Below are 26,056 nucleotides of genomic sequence, written 5' to 3'. Positions count from 1 at the left end.
CACAGGCCTTCCTCTTTCAGAGGACTATGTACCATGTCCTTTGTGTTTTAGGTTTTGTTCTTTTTGACTCCTCAAATGACTTTGATACATAAAACTATTCTTTCCCTGTCTTTTTAAATACGTTTTCATATTCTGCACTGGATGACTGCTTGCTCTTTCCTTATTTTCTGGATCCTTGACTTAAAAAAAGATTTATAAATCTCTGTACACCTCTACACCAGTTAAATTTTCCCATTGCTATGGCTGTTCTGGCTAAATAGATTGGTCAGTTTTGCTAGTTAAATTCTATTTTGCTAATACATTAGTTTTTCTCCCACTTCTAAGTTATTGGGTAGTACTTACTCCAATGATGGTTGTTCTTGATGGATTCCATGTTCTTTAGAACAGAACAAAGCCCTTGAAAAAAAATCACCATGAAGTTATTAGTTATTGATAATTTATTTTGAACCTAGAATTTTAAACCAATAGCACAACATTTTTAAGTTAAAAGAATTAGCATAGATTTGATTAAAAGAAATTAATTCTAAAGAAAAAATTCTTCCAATTTTATGCATTGGATCTTATTTACTCTTCCAGCTTCTCACTTTAGGGAGACAATATGATGTTTACATATACATGTTTACAATACATGTAGGGAAAAGCAATTATATATATATATATACATATATATAACAGTTAAGATAATTATACTACTAATTTTTCTCAGTTCATTAAAAAGAAAGGATTGTGCTAATGTTGTTGGAAAATTAAATGGCCATATCTTGTACTCTGAGTAACTAATTTAAAGATAACAGTACACAATGTATTAACTATTGTTACCCTCCTATTATCTTGTTTTGAAATTTTGGGTTTTTCTTTCTCTTTAAAATAAAAACAAATAAAATTTAAAAATAAAAGCAATTAAACAATGTTAAACAATTAGTATATTCTAGGTGTTTTCTGGTCAACCTTTAAGAACATGAAAAGTATCCACATCTAGTTCTACCTGTGTGGAAGAGGATGCTAACCAACCAAAGAGGGAAGGCGGGGGCTGGTTGGAAGTCTCCTATGTGTTGGGGACCTGTGCTCTTTGTCCCATTTTGGGGGGTGCGGGTCATCACAAGTGGCAAATGCTCTTTAAAAGAGAGGAGGAGTATGGGAAAGAGTTGGGAAAAATGAGGCCAGCAGTGCAGAGACCTGGTCATTAGTCCAAGCAGATAGTTTCTTCCAGATAATGGACTAAAATAGAAGGGATGTTGGGGGAGAGAGAACAGCCAGAAAGAAACAAGGTTGTAAAAGTTTTATCTAGAAAATGTTAGCCCTCCCTGACTAATCTTAAGACAAGTTTTGAAAAAAATAGTCTAAATAAGCTACTTTGCAATTCATGAGCTCTTTTCCACTTTGTAGCAAGACTGTGAGCTACACACACACGCTCAGTTTTGATGTTCTCACCCAGGCTTCCCGGCTGCTCTTACATTATGGGAAAAGAGGATGGTTGAGAAGGGGCCCGGGCTCCAAGGCCTGACCTCTTCTCCTCTTGCTCTTCCTCCTGCCTCCACGCCACCTCTCTCTTCTCCTTCTTTTACAGTGAACCTTCAGTATCGCTTTCCCTGAGGTCCTGCAGGGTCTGACATCCAGCCACAAACAGATTCCCTTTGTATTCTTCATGTTATTCCATTTTTCTTTCTCCCACATTTCTCTAAACTAAATCTCCATAAGAAGCTCATTAGAAACATGATGTCATTACTCTTCATTCTTTGAGCTTGTGAATCATATGTAGGAAAGAAATGTATTCGATGCCTTTTGACTGGCACTGGTAAGAATGTACAAGGAGGGAAATACCAGCAATCAATAAATATTTAATTCATTTCAACACAAAGTGGGCAGGCATTTTTAAGCTTCACAGAAAAATAAATTAAAGACATCAATCTCCAGAAAAATTATTTGTATAACAACCTCCCAAAGTTTTTGTTTTTCTCATCAAATGAAGAAATGGAAAAAAAAGTAGAAATGCCAAATCAAACACAACCCTAGTGTTAAATGTATTTTGGAACTTGTGGAATTAAATTTGCATTTTTAAATAAATCCAAATGCCCTTTTACAAAAGTAACTCATTTTTCCGTAATTTTTTTCCTATAATGACAACCAGTTATATTTTTTCTTCTTTCCAGCAGATTTAGAATTGGAGAAAAATGGTTATTCACAAAGAAACTAAATTACTTTTAGCAAATTACAGTTTAGAGGAGAAGGTCTGAATTTCTTGGAGGTAGGTAGCAGGTAGGAGTAAAAAAATAATTAAAATATCTCTTCTCATGAAATGAAGAACTGAGAAGAAATGTTGAGAACCAGAGAACTTTTCTAATGCTCTTAGTGATTCTTTTTCCCTGGAAATAACTGGGCCCAAAAGGATATTTGCAAAATGTGGGAAGAATTTTGACTCATTAATATTTTTAATACAAATAAACCTAGGCTTCTTAATGATGACCCAGTCCACAAAATAAACTGTCAAAATCATTGGAGTTTATGTGCCGGGAAGGAGTTCCTCATGGAACTGTGGCTCATTTTTCACTATTTTCTCTTCTTTTCAGTGCCCCATGGTCACCCTTAGGCCTTGAGAATCAGTGTGAAAACTAAGCCACATAGATAGTCCACATTCTACTGACACGACAGACGCTGGAGACAGTAACTGCAAACATCACCTCCATAATCTTTCTCTCACTGGCATCAGCCAGGTTTTCCCACTGAAAGTGTCTGCCCAATAGCTAACCTATCCCCTTCAAATTCTTCATCCCTTCTTATCCGTCTTCTGACCTTTGCCACAAACCGTAAGTCCTTTTACTTTTCAAGACACATCCCCTCCCTGATGCTTTTCCTTTGCTGGCTTTGATTAATCCTCCATCAATCTATGGAGAATAGATATGGAAAATAGCATAGAACAGACTGGAGAATACACAAGCTGCCTCAGTGTCATGGTGGGATATACAAACTTGCTAGAATTACCCTTGACACCCAGTGGTCTTTCAGCAAACTTGTGTGTATATGTAATTAGACACAGTAGTAAAAGTACCTTCCAATCTCAGATTTCTAGTGCGAAGAGGAAATTTCAAGTCAGCCAATTTCCTGCTACTGTCCCAAAGACAGCTCTCTGAATTTAGTAGGGATGTGAAAAGCTTTTTGCTTGAGAAAGCCTGAAGACAGCTTGCTCTTTTTTTTTGCCACAGTAATGAGATGTTAAATAAACATAAAAATGAATAATCAGTAATGAAATAATAGCATTATGAAAAAGAGCTTGGATTGCAGTAGACCTAACTGGAAATAGCCTACTGAAGGCCTCCCACATGAAGTTTGCTTAAGGAAACATCAAGGTTGTTGTCAGGTTAACGTGAAATCTGCCCTTCAGAATTTGTTCTTTTACTGTCATTGTTTCAGTCTTTATTGCTGTAACATAGTACCTGAGACTGGGTGGATTTGTGAAGAATAGAGACTTATTTGGGCTCAAGGTTCTGGAGGATGAGACGTCCAAGAACATGATTCTGGCATTTGCTGGGCTTCTGATAAGAGCCCTGTGCTGCTTCAACTCATGGTTGAAAGCGGAAGAGCAAGTGGGCGTGAGGAGGAGAGAAATACCAGAGGCAGACCGGCTCTAAAACAACTCATTAATCCTTTTTCATGACCCAATCACCTCTAAAAGGCCTCATTTCCCAACACTCCCACACCGCAGTGGGAATCAAATCTCCATATGGCTTTCAGAGGAGACAAACCTTATTCAATGCCCAGCACATCTCTTCTGGTACGTGGAAGGAATGCTTGTTTAGAATGATTCCATAAATTAGAGCAATCAAGTGACTCCTGGCCACTCAGGTAGGTTTCTTTCGGTCCTCTGTATCAGAGTCCTTTTAGTTCCCAAAGGCATGAATGACACAAAAGCACAAGGAGAAGATACAAGTGGCTGCCACTTTTCCTGTGATGTGTGTAAAATTACTACTTCCTCATTGGAATCTATAGATTCACACATGTATTCTTGTGTGTGTATGTGAATGAAGACATTTGGACAGGATATTTACATTTGGGATGGGGTGGGAAGGACAATGAAGGACAGTTGCTGAATCTATGATGCAGTCAGTCAAGGGGAAGTGTCAACTAAACCTTTTTGGATGAGACCCCTTTGTTTTTCTGGATTCTGTTTCTTTGAGGCACATCTACAGGAAGATTTTCACATGAGGTGTTTGGGGTTTATCCAGAAAGCAGAGTCAGAGATGGGAACTAAAGCAGGGCTTCACTCCTAACACAGCAAAGCATAGACAGTGCAGGGGATGGAATAGCATTCTCCAAGACTGACAAGCAAGCTGGAGTTGGTATATTAGGTGTCTGTATATGTATGAGGATTCTGATTTCTAATAACTTAATGAGGACTTAGTAAGTAAAGGTTTAACATACACTAAACCATGACTTCATGTATATTATTGCTTAGGGTAGTAGTGATATAAGGTTTCCTTAAAATCACTCAAGTAGAAAAAACAAGTGTATTGAAAAAAATATTAAGTAGAAACGTTCAATATACAAATATGGCAAAAACTGTGAAAAGAGTTTTATGAATGACTGAGCTTTGGGAAAAGCTAGGTTAGAGGATTGGATATAATCTTTTAAATTAAATAGTCGTTATCTGTCGTGCTATGGGCGAATGTCAAGGAAATGGAATTGCAAACTTTTTGTTTTGAAAATGCACAGGATGAATCCATCTTGGCCAATGTCATATTTCCTGTGTTAAATCAACCGTGATTACTAAGGCTGTGAAGAGAAGCCTGTGTTTGTTCAGGGCTCCTGGAGGTGTGTGGTGTGTCATAGGCATAATGAACGGAAAGGACAATTTTTCACAAGAGTGTTACACAAAGTGGAAACACACAACAGTCACTAGGGTATGACTGAATCCAGCTTAGTGGTGTGGCCTCTGCTTGCAAATGGTAGGCTGGTTCCCATTCTTTGTCCCCTTGTCAAGCAGCTTTGTGGCTATTCTCTTCTGTAAGCAAAATGCAACTTCTCACACCAAATTTATGGGCTTGACAAAGTTGCAAATTTTATTACGCAAAAGTTGAGAGTTGTGCTGAAGAGTGCTAATAACAGCACACTTTGTTACTGTGTAGTCTCTGTATTTGGGACTTCTGGTGTTTTATTTATAGACATCTATTAATACAGAGCCAGAGATAAAGAAAGGATACATAAAAGAATATAGCTTTATCAAATAGTGTCCAGCGCTGGATTGTAACATCAAAAGCAAAGCTGCAACAGCAAACTGCGGTTGAGGGGAGAAAACGTTCTTGTTTCCTCGTCTCCTCTTCTTGTCCCTTCGCTCTGGGGACGCAGGGCTACAAAGAGCCTTTCCCCTGTTAGTTCTTTGAGGGGGTGCAGGGTTGCACCTCCATATTTATAAAACCTCCATATTTATTCCTTATCCAGCTTTTGAACTTCCCCCTCCTACCTCCTTTTCTAATAATGCCATAACTGGAGGTGGGATGAGAACATCTAGCTTGCAAAACTGGTTTGTTGGGGTTCTCCTGCCTTCCGCTGGCTCTCCTAGATTCTTGGGAAAATTGCTTGCTGGGTAGCTGCCTAGTAATGCTACAAGCTGCCTTCTCTGGGCTTCACAGGGGATACTCCTTCCTCACTACTGCAGAGGGGGCTGTGGCAGAGCAAGGGAGGGAGGGATGGAGGAAGGGCAGGTTCTATCCCTTCCTCCAAGATGCATGCACACATAAAGGGACCTGGAAATACAAACACATTGTGCAGGCACCTTGGGGACACAGGAGTCAAAGACTGGGGCAGGATTATACTTGGAAAGATCGGATCTTCTCAGGTCTGAAATCCTGCATTTTTATGTATTTTCCAGAAGCTCTAGAAGGCCGGGATAGGGGTGGGTCGCTGCCCAGATTTTGCATTTCTAATTTGAATACATTCACAGGATGACACAGGAGAAGAGGGCGCAAGAAGGCACCAGTGGGCGCAGGTGACACCCAGGGTACAGGCCTGGGGGGTGTTCCAGGAAAGGGCTGAGGACAAGCTGCTCCTGACTGTTGCTAGCGTCTGGGCAAATTTGCCTGAAGGTTAAAAAAGAAGAGGGGGAGGTGTCGCCAAGACGCATTTCCCAGACGTCTTCGGCCTGCTCACTCGCTCGGAGGCAGCTCGGATCTTGGGAATGTGACCTCAGCTTTCCGGTCTCAGCCGGTTTCAGGGAGGGCCATCCCGACTTCTCACTCGGGCCCAGTTCAAGGGGGACCTGTGTCCTCCTGGCACCCAGGGCTGGGCTGAGGTGAGGGAAAGCCCCCAGACCGCATCCCACAAAGGCTCATTTGGAGGAGGCACCTGGGGTGTGGGAGGGACGTGCACCCCGCACCTCTATCTTCTTGTAGCGCCTCTCAGAGAACAGGTGTGCTGGCATCCCCCATAGCTACTGTGGGTCCCCAGCTGTGACTTCCAGGGAGGCCCAGGGGACCAAGTGTGCCCAAATCCAGCTTCAGTGATAGGATGAAAATCTCTGCCGAATTTTAGAGGTGAAAAAGTGATTTCATGGGATCCCGGTCAAGTGTTAGAAATGGGTCCATGCTGGAATCCCCCATCCTGTCCGCAGGGTGGAAACCAAGGATAAGGAGGAGACAGAGGACTTTATCCCTCCAGCGCCCCTAGGTCCTAGATAGAGACTCATCTTTCTCCTGTGCAGGGAAAAGGTTGCAAATCCATCTTGGAGGTCTTAAGGAGCTCCCTGGGAGAACTTCGGCACAGCTTGGACATTCTGGACATTTCCGGGTTCCCTCAGCAGAAAGTGGGGCTGACTGAAAGAGCGAATGTGTTTTGCTTAATTCATTAGGCCATGTTGGCACCTGCGTGTTAGTGGCCTGTGGTCACCTGAGGGGCGCACACGAAGGTTAACTAGACCGAAAAATGTTTTGAAAATGCCGACACATTATTGCGAGTGAGATATTATCTGATCACGTATTGGGCCCTTTTGCTCTAAAAGAGGAGGGGGTCAGGAAAGCTCCCCGAGTGTACGGAGGAAATGCGGTGCTCTCAGGGCCCCCTCTCCCGTGCCAGGGCCATTCCCTGTGCTTCTTCGGCCTTGGCCACAAGTTGTTTCCTGTCCTTTAGAGGCCAAGGCTTTTATTTTTTCGTCCTAATAAAACTCCAGCCCCTGTAGCTCTTTATCTCCCCCTGCTGGTCCTCCCTGCCATTTCTTAAGATCGGTGGTTGAGGAAATAAACCAGACACAGAAGCTTAAAGATCGCATGGTTTCTCTTAGAGGAAAAAGCCAAATTATAAATAAAGAACAAAATAAAGGATGGCTAGCAGGAAGCAGGGAGATAGATCTTTCTGACATGGGAAGGGGATGAAGACACCGCGGGCGAGGGAGGCGCGAGGAAGAAATGCAGATGTGTGATGTACAGGGACCTACTCCGCGCAAGCACTGGAAACATTGTGTACTGTAAACATGGACTAATAACAATTTTTAAAATGCTATTTTAAAAAAAGATCGATGGTATTGACCGTGCATTTACCAGATGGGTGAGCACAGAAAAAATTTTCTGGGGGTTTCTAATGGTGATATTGAGCCCCCTCCCATGGGACGTTTGCCTGACAGAGCCCTATTTTTTTTTTTTTAAGTCTTTCTTCCTTGCCAGTCTCTCCGACCTTTTCTTACTGTAGAAGCAAAAAAATTTTAGGCCCCCCCCCAAAAAAAAAGAGTTGCTGGAGGGGCTTGACGGAAGAGAAAAGCGCATTGATCTGCCTAAATAATTCGACCCAGTGTAGGGGGCAGCGGAGAGGGAGCGCGTCCGCTTGTTTGATCGAGACTAAGTGGGTAGACATAAAAGGAAAATAAAGCGAACAATGAAGAGCACCCCCCCCCCCGCACACAATGCAATCTATTTAAACTGTAGCTCATACTTTTCATACCAATGGTATGACTTTTTTTTTTATGGAGTCCCTTTTCTGATTCTTGAACTCCGGCTGGCAGCTTGCAAAGGGGAAGCTGACTCCAGCCCTGCACGGGCAGGTTTACCAAAGTCTCTAATGGGTATTTTCTTTTTCCTTAGCCCTGCCCCTGAATTGCCAGACGGCGGGCGTCTGCCTCTGAAGTTCGCAGTGATTTCCTTTAGAGCCCGGCCTTATCTCCAGCCGCACGTTGCCTGTTGGTGACTAATAACACAATAACATTGTCTAGGGCTGGAATAAAGTCGGAGCTGTTTACCCCCACTCGATAGGGGTTCAATATAAAAAGCCGGCAGAGAGCTGTCCAAGTCAGAGCGCTTCTGCCTGCGCCTGGCGAGCGGTCCGGTCCGCGCTCTCCCTGCCACCGGGCGCTGCAGCCCGCGGTCGCTGCCTCTGCCTCCGACAGGCCTTGGGGAGTCGCTTTTGCTGTCGGGGAAAGCACCCTGGGCTTCGGGATCACTTCGAGCTCCGAATATTCAGAAGCGCGTCGAGGGAACTGAAGCTGTTTTCTTCGTTTTCCTTTGAATTCAATTTGCAGTAGAATTTTGGAAAAAAATTTTTTTTTCCCCAGAATGGATTATTTCCCTGTGATTTTCCCTCTGCTGCTGGTGACTCTCCACGGGGCTCCAGAAACAGGTAGGCAAGCACTTGTAAACTTTGGAACTTCGGTGTGTCTGACTCACCTGAATGCATTGCTGGCTTCTGTTTTTGCACTTTCTGTTCAGGTAGCTAGCGTCTGGGAAGTTTTGCCCACAGCTCCTTAAGAGTTTTGGTGAACAAATGAAACTCTATTGCCTGCAATTAGATATAGCATAGCTTCAGAAAAGCCTTATTATCACTGCAGAATTTACTTCCCAAGCTTTTAAAAAATAACTCAAGAAGCGTGTAGGGCAGCTGCAATTTAGCCAAACCTGTGTTTGCCATTCCTGTTTTCCTACAGGTACAGGGTATGTTTAGGAACTTACAGCTTATTCAAACACTATTTTAATAGTGTGTTAGCCTGCAACATAGTTAAACGTTCCAGCTTGAAGCCAAGGAATTTTATTCAGGCTGTCCGGGGGGAATATGTGAACAGTGAAATCACCTGAAGAACAGGAGTGTGTTGAGTCACCCCCCGGCGATTTCAGGGCGAAGCAGATGTTTTCTTTGAAATTTGTCATTATTGACTTTAGGTTTCTTTTGGCAGGTTTTTGGCACTTAAAACAGCGCGAGCACTATTTTCAGTTAGGTTCACCTGTCCTGGGTGGGGGGCTGGGAGAATTCCCGGCTGTGCCAGGATTTACGCAGCACATGTGCATCTGCCTGTGTGCATCGCATTTTTGGGGGTCAGTGCACCTTTTTTGTCCTTTCGTGACCCTGACCAAAGAGAAAGGCTGTCAAGGGGATGGAAATCTTGGAATGTGTCTGATCATTTGAAATGTACAAAATTGGGCAGATAAGCTGCCTAGCTAGACCGTCAGCGGGATGAGGCGGCGCTGTGTTGGGGAAGAGAGAGATGGTGTATCCCACACAGGCAAGGCTGTCCCGCAGAGTCTGCATTCAGTATCCACAGAGCCTTTATGATGTGCCCGGAGCCGCTTCTCAGCTTCCCTGTGGATCAGGGTTTCTGTGGGGTTTCCCACCTGAAATGAGTATTGAAGAGTTAAGTTCTTCTCTCCCCAATCAATTCCTAGTGCTCTTGTCTTCTGCTTCATTTCAAGAGTGTTTGTCATCTGACCACTCCACGCTCCACACAAGGTGTGAGGTGGTGGGTGCCGTGGAAAGGAAGCTGAATCCTGAAAGGGAGGTGGTTCCGCCCCTAAACATAGGCAGTGTGATTTATTTATCTTTAGTCACTGTCCAGTGCTAAGCCACTGTGGTCTGTGCAGTCCTACTAAGTTCCAAGTCAGATTTGCAATGGGCAGCACTTGCAGGTATTGCCTTGAAGCCTGCTTCAAGGGGTCTGGTCAGTCTCTGCATGGGTGTTATCGTCTCTGTCTCCCTGCAGGTGGACAAACCAGCTAGGTAAAGGTGAAGTCATGTTAAGGAGGAAAAAAAAAAATAAAGAGCCCTTTCCCTCTGTTTGTGTTTCTTGCTAAGGGCAGCTGTACACTTGGTCTGCTTTTATCTGCTCTGCTAGATCTGGCGTAAATACTGTGATCCAGCGTGTCTGGCAGCGTGTCTTGTGTCTGGAGCGACACCCCCACTCATCTGAACTCTCTCTCTCTCTCTCTCTCCCTGCAGTGGTCTCAGGTGCGGAGCTCAGCCTGAAAGCTCACAGTGGAGGGGAGAAGCCCCCTCCCAGCGTCCCAGGGGTGTTGCGCCGGTCCAAGCGCTGCTCCTGCTCCTCCCTGCTGGACAAGGAGTGTGTCTACTTCTGCCACTTGGACATCATCTGGGTCAACACTCCCGAGTGAGTCCCTAGAGGGCATCGTAGCTCTAGTCATTCCTCAGCTCTGGCTTCTCTGGTACTACGCTGGCTTTCTGGGGAGTTTCTGGCTTGGATACTGAAGGTAGCGTTTCTAGCAATGGGAAAGTGCATTAGTGGCAGCTATACTTTGGCCAACAGCAATGGACGAGTGGGGCCCCAGGCTCAGGCTGCTCATTATGGGGTGGGATGCACGGAAGGAGCCAAGGATTGGCAAGAAGCTGCTGCACATTCTGGATGAGCAACTCACTCAACCCTTAAGTGAGGGGACACACAGATGCTCCTGTGGGAGGGTTGGACTTGGGTTAGAGAATAAGCTGGTGAGGTCTTATGTGCATTTCTACCCTATGCTTCTCCTAAGAGGGTGGAGAGTGATCGGTGAAAGGAGTAGAGAGAGTTTTCATCCAATCCCTTCATGTTATTTATAAAAAGCTCCAATTCAAACTGTAGAAGTCCCTTCTGTAGCAGTGAACTTGAGGCAGAACTTGAATGGGACCCTGTGGCTCCTTCTTCTATGTAGAAAAGCCCATTTGATGACAGAAACAGAAATAGAGCTCATGGGCTTCACTTCCGCTCACACAGTAAAGAAGAGCAGCATCCCTTCTTTGCCCCCACAACTAGAACATCTATCAGAAGCAGTCACAAACAAGAGCCTATCTGTCATGTCTACAGTGTCCATTGTGCTGCGGGAGGACTTAAACCCAAACACAGTCAAGCCAAAACAAACACCCTAAGCCTAATTCTTAATAAGCTAGGACGTCCCCAAGGTGGCCTTTTTTTCCAGATGAGAACCAAAATGGACACAGTGTAAATTATTGGAGAGCTCCTGGCAATAAGGCCCTCTTCAGCTACTCGATGCCTCCTTACTACGGAACTGTGTAACCCTGAGTGTCCCCATAGGGGTCACCTGTAACTTCATCATCTGTGATTTAGATCGAATACAGGTCTTAAAACTCCTGCAAGTCATGGTCTTGCAGTAGTTTTTCTGCTGCTTGCCATTCTCCACTCCCAAGTGACTGTTAAGTAGATAGACTATTAGAAAAGGAAGAAAATATAAAACAGACACCAAAGCAGAGATTTGGACAAAAAGCAATGTTGCTTGTATCAAGAAGAAACTGAACTTTGTCAAAAGTTGAGACAGAATTTCACTGAGTCAGAAAAACTAGCTTTCTCTTGGGTGGACACATCCATGTTCCTGGTGTCGCCACTTTAAGTTAGTGCCCCAGTGCTGTGTGCTTAGCTTGCTGTGCGGCCAAAGGAGTGAGTGGGTGGAAAAGAATGTGTCATTTGGAAGACTATTAATTATGCTAATGTCTTTTGTTCCTCTCTTTTGATAATAGGCATGTTGTTCCCTATGGACTTGGAAGCCCTTCTAGGTCCAAGCGCTCCTTGAAGGAGTTATTTCCCCCAAAGGCAACAGAACATAAGAACAGATGCCAATGTGCTCACCAAAAAGACAAGAAGTGCTGGAATTTTTGCCAAGCAGGAAAAGAACTCAGGTGAGTAGAACAGCAGCAGCAACAACAACAGAAAACTACCTTTGCTTTTCGGTCAGTCGTGCAGCCTGCTGACCTCCTTCCTGTTGTAAGGCTGCCTTCTTGTTCTGGAGAGAGTAGCAGGGATGTTCAGAGTCTAGGTGAATCTGAAGATACCGCTGCTGACATGGTTTTTCCTGTGTGTCTTAACAGCTTCCAGGACACAATGGAGAAAAGCTGGGATAACCACAAGAAAGGAAAAGACTGTTCCAAACAGGGAAAGAAGTGCATCTCTCAGCAGCTGGTGAAGGGAAGGAAAATAAGAAGGTAAGAGGTCACAAGAATGGCTTAGTCCTGGCCATTGATACTGTGGCCTAAACCTCTAGTCCTCCCTCCCTGGGTGAGTCAAAGGCTTAGAATACAGTGAGAAGAGGATGTACATGGTCTATAGGCTGAAAAGAGCAAGGGAATCCCTCAAGTATTTGCACAAAGACCTTGGTGCAGACTCTCGCCCACTGTACTTCAGCACACACAGTTCATGTTTCAGGTACATTTTCCAAACCAAGCACACTCAGAGAAAGCTCTTTTCTTTGGTCATGTGTGGTATTTCCCTCCAAGTGCATTTCCTTTTTTTTTTAGAAATTAAAAATCATTTCAGGGAGAGGACATTTAAAAAAAATCAAGACATGCATAACCAAGTTTTGCAAAAGTAGCAGTTATTCAAATGGCCACAGGGAAAATAAAGTCATTAGGTTGGGTTGGTGAGACTCAGAACATGCTGTTTTTTGAGTTTATTGTTATTTTTTAACTAGGGAAATGCATTTGTGGAGAATTGCTATCATTTCACAAAGGTCCCACGGGGTTAGTATGAGCAGCTTTACAGGGATGGTCTTTCCTAATCCTAAACCTCTTGACACTCATGACTTTGAGGGAGGAAACCTTTGTTCCAATCCATCTTCTATTCTGCATCCTCCTGCCACGGTCTACAGGAGCTTTTCTGGGAAATTCAGAGGCTAGAGGCTCTGCAATGGAAGCATTCCGAGCTGAGGCTTGGCAGTCACGAGGGTCATCTGAGTTGATTACTCCTGAGAGTGGTCGGCCTCAGCTAAGCCACTGCACATTTTGAGTTCAGCATCTTGGGCCAGCACTGATTCTACTAGATCACAGTTGCTGAACTGACTTTGGAATTGTGATTGTTTCTATTAGTTTGTGTTATGTCAGCTATGAAATCAGTGTTATAGTTCTTCCTTTTTCTCTTCTCCTGCAAAAAAACGAAAGAAGGAAAATGTTAGGCCTGCACTTTTTAAAAATTACTACAAATATTTATTTTAGGCCTACCTGTATGCTTTTTGCTTTTCTCTCTTTCCACCTGTTGTCAGTTTTTGTGTGATGTAGAAGATGTCTAGGATTCCTGGAAACCTGAGCTGCATAGTTCTAGAAATGTTGTGATAGAGGTACAGAAGATACTAGAACAACTCTGGTTTATTTTAAAATTGGATTTAATGCCCAGTTCCCCTTAGACATGACCGTATGACTGCTCTCCCACAATCTAAGCATAACAGTGCATTTTATTTCACAACGGTAATTCATACCACTTGAGGTTTTATCAAAGGGTAACACGCCGTTGTGGTTGGTGGTGAAAGTTCAAGATCCAGATTTAGATTTGTTTGTGCCAGACTCTAATTTTAGATGTTTCTTTAGCCAAGGAGTGGATTTTTACAACATTTGTTTTCCCTTGTCTTGTTTTAATAGGTTGGAGGCCATCAGCAACAGCATCAAACCATCTTCACCCATTGCAAAGTTGAAAGCCATGCTCAGCAGAGAGCGGAAAGTGACCCACAACCGAACACATTGATCATAGAGCTTTGGGCCTGTCTGAAGCCATTGCCTCCAGAGAAAGAGCCCTTTGGCCAAGCATGCACTCTTCCCACACTGGCTGGGATCAGAGCAACAGAATCCTCCCTGCCTAGACTGCTTCTTATTCTAGAGTGGCAAAGGACCAACGTCCTTCTTGTAAGCATTCCGGGAGAGTGGAGGCATCCCTCAACCTGTCTTCCTCTGCTTCCATTGGTGGTAACTGCTTTTGTCTCTTCTTGCCTTTGGGAATGACAATGGACCTCTCAGAAAGCAGGACACACAATGCCATTCGAATTAGGGTGGCATCCTCCCGAGGGAGGAAGGAGATTCCACAGGAGGGCGGAGTTTCTGAGGAAAGTCCTAAGGGAGTGTTTGCGTCTGACTCAGGCGCCTGGCACATTTCAGGGAGAAACTCCAAAGTTCATGCAAAGATTTTCTAAGGAATGCGTAAATTGAAAACACACTCAAAAAACAAACAGTCGAGTAAAATTAAAAAAAAAAAGACTTGGAGTTTTTGTAAGTCATAAAATGCAAAATGGAAAGAAACTGTTACTACTGTAAATCAGGATGTGATTCATGAGTGTGAGTCTACCTCAGCATTATTGCACTCCGGTCGGAGTATTTCCCACCTTTAATTATTGGTCCCCCAAACTCTTGCCCCTTCTGCCACCCGCTTCCTCTAACCCCACGTCAGCCTCACAGAAGTCTGGTCCAATGTGTCAGTAGTGGGTAAAACGTTTTCATGCTAATCTAGTAGCTCTGATCCTTAAGAAAAAAGATCATACAATCAGGAGCTTCTCTTACCTTGATTTTTTTGAAACATAATGGTATAGGGGCATTTATGAAAGATATGGAAAAGTAAATACTGTTTGTGCTTCAAAGCAGTAAAATTATTTTTCTTTATGTAACCAGCTAATGGAAGAGGTTGGATTGAATGTTGATGTACTTATTTTTTTAGAGATATTTATATTCAAACAATTTATTCTTTATATTTACCATGTTGAATATATGTCTGGGCAGGCCATATTGGTCTATGTATTTTTAAAAATATATATATATTTCTGAATGAAATCGAGAACATGCTTTGTTTTGCCTGTCAAGGTAATGATTTTAGAAAATAAATATTTTTTTTCCTTACTGTACTGATTCTGAGTCAGCTCTGAAATTCCTAAAAGTGAGTCAGTGGGGTAAGAATTTTGAGGAAATGGTTCAAGGTAGTTTTTTAGAAAGGCAATAGAAGAAAAATAGGCTAAAAGCAAGAGAACCTGACCCTTGACTGTGTCTTAGAAGTGGTTTTTATTTGCCATTAGGGTAAAAGCAACAGAAACCAAACAAAGCCAGCTCTAACTGCTCTGTCTTCCTTTGGACGGCAACCTTATACTTCTCTTTCCCGTGAAATACCCTCCGGAGACCTCATCCATTAACTTTGGGGCACACATCCTAGGCAGGATCCCGCAGCCTGAGATGATGGTCTGATGAGAGATGCTTTCTCCATATTAATGGGCTGAAGGAAGGAATGGAAAAAGAACCCCCGAACTGTCCCTAATTTCCCACAATCACACACCAGAGCTGCTGTTAGAAACCAGGCCTGTCTGCTCAGTGTGAGTAGAAGCTCCTAATCGCATATTTTATTGGCTGGGATTAAGAATTTTGTTTATTAAGGAACGCTGAGTACCACTGCTCTTCCGTGGTCACCCAGGGCGGGCCTCCTGCCCATGGAGGTAGAGACAGCGGGAGCCGCTTCTGAGTCACCTCCACTGGGTGCTGGGGTCCACCCTCCTCTCCACGCTGCTTCCCCTGGCTTTGCCAATCTGCTGGTGTGAGCAGGATTGCAAATGGTCATTACCAACAAAAGCTCATAGGAGATTGATGGGCTTTTGAGATCTTCCCCGCCCTCTAGTAGTGGTAGAGAGAATTCCTAGCATTCAACAAATATTAGCTCGTGGTGATCACTGCTGCCCTAACAGTGACACATCACAAAGATGTCAACTACTAGTCTCCAGGCGCACGCAGAGCCAGTATCCTGGGCAGTCTCCATCTTTACTGATATTTTTTTTTCATCTTTTACTTTTTAAAAATTTTAAAAAGCACAATCTATTACTGCATTTGGGGAGCTGCTTTTCAGAATGCTCACTTTCCCAGGCAGGTTTTTTTCTCAGTGTGTGGTGGTCCAGGGATAAGAAGTCTTCCCCACACTGACAAGGTGCTTGTCTGACCTTGGTCACTGTTGAATCTCAGGGAACTGTTCAGTCCGGGCATCATGACCTCAGCTGGCCCTCATCAGTGAGGAACTAGAGCTTCAAGAAGACTGACAGGAAGACGCTGAGTTGGTACAAACAAAAGGAATCTCTGAGGTCAGAGAACATGGGTCTGATACATTTGAGAGAAAGATGGGGTGGGAAACGCCAGTACGTATAACACTTCAAAGAGCAACACAGTAAGCAAGAGGGATAGTTATATATATATATTTTAACTTGTTTTGTTTTTTGTTGTGGTGCTGGGGACTGAATCTCAGTCCTGAGCCACATTCCCAGGTCCTTTTCATTTCTTATTTTGACACAGTCTCTTACTAAATTGCTAAGTTGCCTAGACTGGACTCAAACTTGTGATCCTCCTGCCTCAGCTTCCCGGAGACCTGGGATTACAGGTGTATGAAACTATACCTGGCTTTCTAAAGAATCAGTTATACTTTTAAATTCTCTTTGCCCATGCTTCATGCTTCAGTAGTCAGCAAGCAAAATGAAAGGAATCAAGCAACTCCTCTAGGACTTAAGGACTAGCGATAAATTGGGACGTTCAGAGAAAATGCATATTTTATCAGACACGTAGAAGGAAGTTTCAACAATATTTGAGAGCCACACAAAATTGAGGAGTGAAGTGGCTGGAGAGTCTGCCACATTTCCTACTGTTTTTTTTTAGTACTAAAAGTATGGTTTCGGGAAGCCCACTTGGAACAGATTTCTCTCCTCACGCTAAAGACTCAGCAGGGCTTTGATCTCAGGACCAGCAGATCCTGGACTGGGAGTGGTGCCCTGGGAGGGGGGCTGCACTAATGGATATTATGCTTTTCCCCAGGGGTTGGCTTTTTTGATGCAAACCATTGGCTTTAAGCACCTGTGCTTTCTGGAAACATGACTTAGGGACTCATACTCAGCTGGGGTTCCCCTGGTAAGACCCTGGCTTACACTGAGAGAGAGCACTCTTCTGTCTTTCCAGGGGGAAAAGCCAAGACCCAGAGGGGTGTGCCTGATCTAAGATCATACACTGAACTGTGACACCTCTGGAGCCTGACTCCCTCCATTCTTCCCTTCTTCTCTTCCTCCTCTCTGGCCGCTTTCTCCTCCTCTTGTGCTATAGAAGATTGACCTCAGCGGCTTTGTACTGAGCTACATTCCCAGCCTTATTTATTTTTTATTTTGACAAGGTTTTGCTAAGTTGTCAAGGCTGGCCTCCAATTTGTGATCCTCTTGCCTCAGCCTGAGTAGCTGTGATTTCAGGCATGCACCTCAATGCTTGGCTAAGCTGGAACTCTTGAGCTCCATCCAGAGAGCTGTTTGTGTCACCTGGAATTCAATGGAAACAGACACCCAGGCAAACCTTAATTAGGGGTCCTGGGTGGCTATAGCAAAATCACTCTAGGAAAATTTGCCTCCCTCCCTCCCTGATAAGGGCTGGTGGGCTCATCTGGAGGTGAAAAAGGAGAATCAAGGTTGGGCTATAGCTCACTGGTTACAGCATGAACAAGGCCTAGGGCTTAATCTCTGGCACAGCCAAAAAAGAAACACTGGAGAGCAGAAATGGGGCATAAAGAGGCCTACACATCTGGTCATAGCACTAAATGAATTTCTACAGGCTAAATAGAGTACCACTAGGGACTGTTGATGGTTATTATTTTTAGATTTAATTACCAAATAATCCTTATCTAATGTGGGTGAAAGGAAAATTTCTTGGTTACCTGACTTTCACTGTAATATAAAGCAATGCTTTTTAAAATTTCTGTGGTCTTGGAAATGCATATTTTGAAGCCCAAGTTCTCAAAGTGTAGAACATGTTGCCTTCCATCCCACGGTCTCAGTAGAGTTCCTTCTACCCCAGTTTTCCCTCATCCTTGCATTTGCAGTTTCTGGGATCTTGTGTTTAACCTTAGGATTCCTCTATGGCAAGTGAAACTTTCTGTTTTGTAACCTTAAAGGTTTAGCGATAATCCCTCATCCTTGCAGAGAACTTGCCTTCCTCTAAAATTTTTACATTTCTTCTCATGTGATCCCATCAGACCTTTCAGGAAGTTGGGGCTACATGATTTACCCATTTTCTTGCCAAGGAGAGAGCTATAGCCCAAGTGGGAATGACAAGTCCATGGCGCTACATCAGGCAAATAATGAAACAGGAACGCAGGACTGCTATCACTTTTTTCTTAAACTTCTACAGAGCAGAAGGGCTAGCACTGGAACGTCAGCTTGGAGAAATGTAGGTTATTTCTGATTTGCAAGTGAGCTACAAGTGGAAATAACTTTTATTATTCTTTCAGGAAGATCAATGTTCCACATGTACCCTGAGCCCTAGGTGTCAATATTTCAGTTCTTGAAAGTTTCTTCACTACCTCATCCTTACTTTGCCAAGGGACATTTGATAGAAAACTTGTTGTAGCATACAATGCCTGCCAACTCCCAGCTGCGGAGCTGCATGGGGAGAGAAATCCCAGGGTGAATGTGATGGGTGGGGCCAAGGTACCTCCCATCCTGGGCAATAATCAGAGGAAGAGCTAGGAGTGGGGCCACTGAATAATGAAAACAGAGACCTTAGGCCTTGGGGACACGGAGATAGAACAGAAGGGTTCCCGGCATGACAGGATGCCTGCAGATGGGACAGGCAGCACATCAGGCATTGGATGTGCAGTTTTGGTGGCTCAGAATCTCCCTGTTTCTCTATCTTATTATTCTGTTTCATATTCTGAGTGATTCCAGGACTCTTCTGAGTGATCCTAGGACTGGGTAGAAATGATATTCACACTATTGAGCTACTAGTGGTATGACACAGTAGTAGCTCACAGTAGAACTGGTATGACACAGCTGATCAGTTGGATTAAACTAGGACAGAGCTCTGGGCAGGTGAACTCCAGTGGAACCAGGTGTGAAGGTTCCAGATGTTGGCTTGTGGACAGATCTTGTGGTCTGGGGAAGGAAGGGACACCCAGGGTAAAATTTCCAGGCTTCTTGATGTTATGGTTATTTACCAACAAGGATGAAATCATTTCAATATTTCACAAACTGTAATAATCTCACTGGTATGCCCTGTGTATGTCAGACTCAAAGAATCAGAGTATTCATGGCTTAGTAAATTATCCTCTCTACAGCATTACTGAGATGGATGACATTGTTCTGCCTGTGCAAATTTGTTTCCCTGCTGCAGTTGGGCTCCTCTTACTGCCTATGTTCCCCTCTCCTATGATCTAGACTCCTTTGGCAGTAATGGAAATACTCTCTGATATTCTTTGTCTCCTTGGAGGTTTTTACCATGGCAAATTTATGGTCACCAAACTCAATGTTTTCCTAAGACCAAGACTTGCTAAGATGGTGTCTACATTAGGAAGAGTCACAGAAGAGGAGCCGCCTGTAAGGTGGAATCTTGCCTTCTCAGATCAACTCTCAGTTATGGAACAGTGGCCAGATAATTTATTATTTAAAGTGGATCTTTTCTGATAATGCTTGGTGATGCTTTGAACAATTCTTATGGAATCATGAGCTGTCACAGGCAAACTGAGACATATGGTCATTCTACATCAGGATACTCCTTGAAGGCTGGTATTTCAGAATGCCTTGATTTCTCAGAAATGATCTGAACTTCGGCCCTACTCAGTATGTAGATACCTTTAGCTGCAGGCTACGCTAGGGCAGAGGATTTCCTTACCTCTAGTGCTTTAAGCAGGGAGCTAAGAGCATAATACAACATTTGTTCAATGCTTCCTCAATGAGAAAATAAGCATATAGGTAAATTAAAGGCTTAGTAAAAGGAAGATAAAGGTGATTGATATTCCCTAGACTAAGTGTGATTAGACTACAAAAGATTTAAAAGACCTCCCAAATTGAGCTCTTCTTGGAGTGTGGAACCAAAATTGCTTTATTCAGGAACGTTGGTAAATTATTTGACACAATGGGATGGTTCCTTCTACTTCTCTATATCCCAACTCATCCTGTACATTACCATAATAATAGTAATCTTCCCAAGAGGCTTCTTTTATGATCTCAGTGAGTACAGACATAGAAAAAATTTAAAAATAATTTGTGTTGTCTTTCATTTACTGAAGTCTTCCATTGTCATTCTCTGTTTATAGAATAAGAAATGCCATCCAGACAGGGATAATTAGCAAAGAAACAGCCTAGAAAGATTGGAAAATATTAGAATTTCAGCATCAGACATACTGAGTTTTAAATTTTTTGTTATAAATATCTTCAAATATAACCAACACTTAAAAGACCAGTATATGGTAATAAACTTAAAATACTGTCACACAATTTTAATGGGTATCAAAACACGACTGATGTCATTTCATTTCTACTTGTATCCTCCGTTACCTCCTTGGGATATATATAGCCATCCCTCACTATATTGTGGTTCACTTATTGCGGCTTCACTGTATCATGGGTTTTTTTAAAAAAAATACCTAATCCTGTATCGTGGAGTTTTCACTAGATTGTGGGATTTTGTGTTATATAGGTATTTATATAATATTTATGATTATTTTTGCCTTAAAAATTTAAAACAATATAAAAAATATAAAAAATATTAATTCAAACATATTAAGAGAATATTAAATCTAAATAAAATACAGTATGTATTTCATCAGTAGGTGAATACCATACTGCACACAATGGAAATGCAGTACACCACCACTGCTTGCACGAGTTTGCCAAGGTGAGATTGTGCGCAGCACACTATTGACTGATGAAAGGGAAGGCGACCACTGTGTTCTGTATCCTGGGTGCTGATTGGCTTAGTGACCATACCATTGCTCTGTTTGCTCTCCCACACTGTGCTCATATGTTCAGCATCTCTCCTCATCCACTTTACATTGAGTATCCAAATAGAATTTTACATGTTGTTAAAATTACGCAGGTTTAAGAGTGTGGAAAGTTTTTAAGAGCATATAAGAGTGTGGGAAAGGTTAACAAGAGAGTGGGAAAGTTTATAAGTGTGTGAGAAGGGTTTATAAAGGGTTTATAATGCCTTAAAATATATATAAATAATAAAATAAATATAGTGCCACCACTTTGAGGATTTTCACCTATTGCTGGAATGTAACTCCCAGGATAGGTGAGGGATCGCTGTACTTTGAATCTAGTGTCAGTTATCATTATCATCTGATCTTTATCCAACCAACTAAAATGTGCACTTGTCAATTGGATATGTGGGTCCAGAGTTTCTTGAAAGGAAATGAACGGCACACATTCACAAACCTTGTGAGACTCATCGTAACAAACAAGCCAAATGCACATGGTAGCTAGCATTTATGTGAATGCTTGCTTGCTCTATGAGTAGGAATCGCTCACCTCACGTGCTTACCAGACACCAGAGACACTCAAGTGATTTGCATATACTGACTTACTTTATCCTGTCATCTGAGGAGATAGTATTTTAGTTACCTTATTTTAGAGAAGAAAAACACTCTTTGAAGTTAGAGTCTTTGATTAAATTGTAATTTATTCAAGGTCAGGCAGTTAGCTAAGAGGTATAAACTAAGAAATCTTATTCACTGTGCTTTTCAGTTAAGAAGAATGAAAAATGCAAAGGTTATACTGTGGGACAATCAACTCTGATGATGGTGTGAGTATGATAGTGACAGTGGTCTATTTTGACTGGAGGTGGTGGGGGGTAAGAAAGGGTTCATGAAGAAAGAGTAAGGAGTGAGCCTTGAGCCCCTAACTATGTAAGATCCCACTCAAGAGATTTAAAGCTCAATCAAAGGTACAGAGGAGTCTCAATAAAATGTTTTGTCTACAGATGATTTGATAAGAGGAACATAGCCGAACATGCTCACATGACTGACTCATAAGAAAGGTAAACAGGTATCTAGATCATTAAGAGGTGATTTATCCTGTTAAAATTCAGAAAGGATAATTAACTCTATGGTACTAAAAATCTTAAAGCAACACAACCACAATAAGGAAATAACTATTTCCTCTTTACAAATGGTGTTGGCTTTCCCCTTAACTTTTCCAACTAAAATCCAGAAAGCAATAATTAATTTAATGACAGCAAAAATCTGAAAGCAACCTAATAACTAAAATTGGATAGGAATCTCTTATTGTCAAGTGGTACTGATTGGATTGAAGTTTTGGAACATGTTTTTAACAATAAAAAGAAAGCAATATCAAATTTTGAAAAGTTGAGTTTGTGTCTGATGTGTTGAAATAATTTCACTGAAAATCTCTGTACTTAACCAAAAGTAAAATTATTGTATAGCTCAAAGTCTCCACCAACTGCTTATTCTTTGCCACGTGGTCACAGTGTCCTCTCATCACGTCAAGAACGCCTGCTTGCTCTACGAGTAGGAATGGCTCACCTCATATGATAACTCGGATATCTTTCCAGACTTGTACAGCTTGCTAAAATACCATTACCAGCAGATGCTGCTGTGGACATTGGCCTCTGGTTTTGTTCCCCGTTACCTGTTCATTGTATTCTGATCAAAGGCCAGGGATGTTGCTTTTAGTTTGGTGAAAGACTCAATACACTGGACTATGAAGGAGATGGCATTATTCAGACTGTTACAATAAGGAAATTGTTCATTAGTGAAGAATGTCTCAAGAACAGAAAGAGAACCTGGCATTTCATAGAGGCAGATAAACAAGGGAGTCACCCATGTGTCTTGCGGGAGTCCTAAGGAAGGGTGGAGGGGAGAGGATGGTCCTTTGCAATTACCCATGTTTCAGAACACAAAAGGGTGGAGATTCCTTGAGAAACAAGGGCTCAGATGAGATTCAGCCCCACTTTTTGTCCAAGCTGAATATCATTTCACCCTGAAGCACTCAGTGGTGATCATAAACCTCCTGAATGGGGTGAAGCAAGGTCTCACAAGTATTTCCCCAAGGAGGCTTGGTGTTCCTGCTAAACCAGTCCAACCATTCGTAGAGATGATGGCAAAGGGCTAGCTGTTTCAGGGTTCTGGAGATCAGGCACCTTATAAAAGAACAAAAGATGCTCAGAACGAAAAAGAGAAATATTAGTGGAAATGGTGCATCAAAGTAAAGAGCCGGGTATTAAATACTCCAAGTAACCAAGCAGATGGAACTGAGCTCACTGAGTTTCTTGGGTGATGCTGTTCACAGGACATGCTTGACTCTAGTATCCCAGACAGTGCCTTTCCAGAACTGGGTGTATACATGGTCTGGCACAGAGCTGAAGCTTTGGAGGGGTGTACATGAAACTGTTGGGCTTAAACTCTCAGTGCTTCTTCAGAGCCTAGGGAATAAGACCACAAAGGAGAAGGGCAGCAAAACTTAAAGTCCGCATAAGGTTCAGGTAATCAGGCCAGCTGGCTTGACTGACAGTTTGATAAGGATGGGCAATTTGGGAAGTTCCTAGGACACAGTTCAATTTGTAGGTAAGTACCAAGACTTTTTTCCACAACTGGGGAAAAAGTCAATTAAACCGTACCAGATAAAACAGAATTTACATATGAATCAGATATACAGTTTAGAAAGAGATCTAAAACAGTTCAAAACTGATGAACAGGACTAGAATGGAATAACCTGGAAGGGTATGCAATTTGATGTGCAACGTTCCGTTAAAACAAAAATTTCTCTCTATGGTCTCTCACTTTTGATCAAGAACAATCTTTCTTTGAGATTATAATTAGTCTTATTTTAGAACATGGTTGGTACCAATAGATTTGGAATGGTTTTTCAGATAAGTACAGCCCAAATGCCATTTACTATAGAGGCCTTTTAAGTTTGTGTTTCAAAAATTTTCATAAGGAGGGGCTGGGGATTTAGCTCAGCGGCAAAGTGCCTGCCTGACAAGCACAAGGTCGTGAGTTCGATTCCTGGTACCGGAAGAAAAGACCAAAAAAAAAAAAAAATTTTCATAAGGAATTCCAGATTGGACTTTTTAAAAAGGCTTTTAAGAGTAAGAAGCCAAGGTAAAACCTCACTACTGTATTTCCCCTGTAGTACCTATACATTTGGACAACTTCTACTCTTTTTTTTTCTTGGTCCTTCAAATATCCTAAGAATCCTGGGCCAGCCTTCCTTACTCACTTGGAAGGACGAAAATGTTTACCCACAGAGATTCTATCATCTCCCTAAGACAGCCTTAATTTTTAAAACAGATCTGGTTACATCTAATTAAATGAATATCATTCTCAAATGCAACATGCCAGACATAATTGCTGTAATTAAAATTTCCAATTATATCACGGTGGCAAGAAGGACAGATCCTTTCCTGAACTTATGCAAAGAGATATATTGCTTTGAAAATAAAAATACTCAATGAGAGTTTCCTAATTCTGGAGAATTCAGGGAGTGAAAATAAGATATTATTGCTTAGAAATATTTCATTTGGTTTCTACAAGAGGAGTCTAAATTGTCCCAAGTTATACTGTAAGAGGGAAAAAAGAAAAGGTTTCCTTATATATCCAGAAAATAAAAGAATAGAACAACCACATTCCAAACGAAAAACGCTCACTCCTTGCCAGCTCCCTGATTCCTGTATATTCATTCTTGCCCCACTCAGTTCTGAGTTAGCAGTTTCATGAATCCATCTGTGTTTCAAGGAGAGTTCTGAAAATTCTGTCTTTCGGTACATTCTCAGTGTTCAAGTGACAGCATCAGAAGCCCCAAGAGTATGTGGCACTGTCCTTTGTGTCTTCCTTCCCTGCCGAAGACACAAAAGCCTGGCTTGTGCCTGATGTGGAATAGCTTTCAGAGCCGCATCAAAATAATACAAAAATCTATCTGTATCTGTAACGAGTGAGGTAAAATGGACACAGTGAACTTATTATTGGTAATTTACAAAAGCGGAGGATTTGTTGACAGTTCATTATAAGAATAATGGATTGAATAACAAGAATAGCAGCTAAATAGTGTGATTGTTTATGTGGTATGCAAAATGAAGTCAGTCCAAAAGATTTTAGATAGAATAATCTTAAGCATGATTTCTCCTATTGTTAAAGAATAATTAATAGTATATTTGTCATGGCTTGTATTTAGATCCACATTCCCATGTCCCCCAAAAAGCTTCATATGCTTATAAGTGAGAAGTTCGGGATCTGGCTGGATCTAGGGTGTGCGTTACTGGGATTAAGGGTGTGTGGTGCTAAATTAGTCCACTGATTGGAATTTTCATAGTTCTTGGTGTGGCTCAAAGGATTTACTGAAGACAAAAGCCCCACCCTGGGTGTAAGTGACACCACCCAAAAGGCTTGTAGCCTGGATAGAATAAAAGTGAAAGGAAGGCTGCTGCTCACTGCTTGCTGCCTCCTGCTTACCCTGCCATGGACTGTTCCTCCTCTGCGATGTTCCTCTGCCACAGCACCCTGCCATGGAGCCAGCTGCATATGGATTGAAACCTGTATAAAATGTGGGCTGAAATAAACCTCTCCTCCTTTAACTTGTGGGTGCTGGGAATTTTGTCCCAGCAATGAAAAAGTAACTAAGACAATATCTGATTTATAAAAATGAATAAACATTTTTACTGAGAAAACTTCTGATATAATTGTAATCATCTTGATACCATACACCATGAATTTGTTAAGTGAATCATTAAAATATATAAAGAAATAAAGAGATTCTATAAGTCTAGAGGGTTTCAGAAACATATAAATGTTAATAGAACTCCATAGGTAAGCGATATGAACCCCCAGCTGAGAGTCCCTGACCTAGAAGATGCTAGACTCACATGAAAGAACTAAAATCAGGAAGGAGTTAATATTTTTTTAAACCAGTGAAATTATTACTGATACAGTACAGTAGCCCCCTCCCCCCCAAATTTTGCTTTCTACAGATTTACTCAAGTATGGTCTGAAAATATTAATTTGAAATTTCCAGAAGTTTCAAATTGTGTACTGCTCTGCATATAGTAATAAATCTCCTGCAGTCCTGCTGCATCCTGCATGAGACAGGAATCATACCTTGGTCCAGTGTATCCACGATGTTTATACTACCCACCTGGTAGTCACCAAGTAAACAATTTGATTGCTGGATGAACTGTCATGGTATCACATGCTACTGTTTAAGGGACTCATTTTAATTAATAAGAACCCCACATATATGAGTAAAGATGGTAGTAATTTGGATATGACAGGATGTAAAGTGTTTCATGAAGGGTGAAGGTTCTCAACTTACTAAGGAAAGAAAAAAGATCA

At 42.1% G+C, this 26,056-nt stretch overlaps 1 protein-coding gene across 1 annotated transcript in view; it reads left to right on the top strand.

Annotated features, from left to right (window-relative positions):
- Window positions 1-14,837, top strand: part of Edn1 (endothelin 1) — a 27,040-nt gene extending 12,203 nt beyond the window's left edge. Inside the window, exons 2-6 of the mRNA XM_005398820.2 lie at window positions 8,061-8,592; window positions 10,180-10,348; window positions 11,704-11,862; window positions 12,052-12,165; window positions 13,591-14,837. Of these exons, the coding sequence (XP_005398877.1) occupies window positions 8,529-8,592; window positions 10,180-10,348; window positions 11,704-11,862; window positions 12,052-12,165; window positions 13,591-13,693 (609 nt within the window). The 5' untranslated portion in view covers window positions 8,061-8,528 and the 3' untranslated portion in view covers window positions 13,694-14,837. The remainder of the gene's footprint in view (window positions 1-8,060; window positions 8,593-10,179; window positions 10,349-11,703; window positions 11,863-12,051; window positions 12,166-13,590) is intronic.
- The last annotated feature ends 11,219 nt before the right edge of the window (window positions 14,838-26,056 follow it).

This window comes from Chinchilla lanigera, unplaced genomic scaffold, assembly GCF_000276665.1.
Source record: "Chinchilla lanigera isolate Chin_1 unplaced genomic scaffold, ChiLan1.0 scaffold00064, whole genome shotgun sequence".
Lineage (NCBI taxonomy): Eukaryota > Metazoa > Chordata > Mammalia > Rodentia > Chinchillidae > Chinchilla > Chinchilla lanigera.
This window is presented reverse-complemented; position numbering and strand designations above follow the sequence as displayed.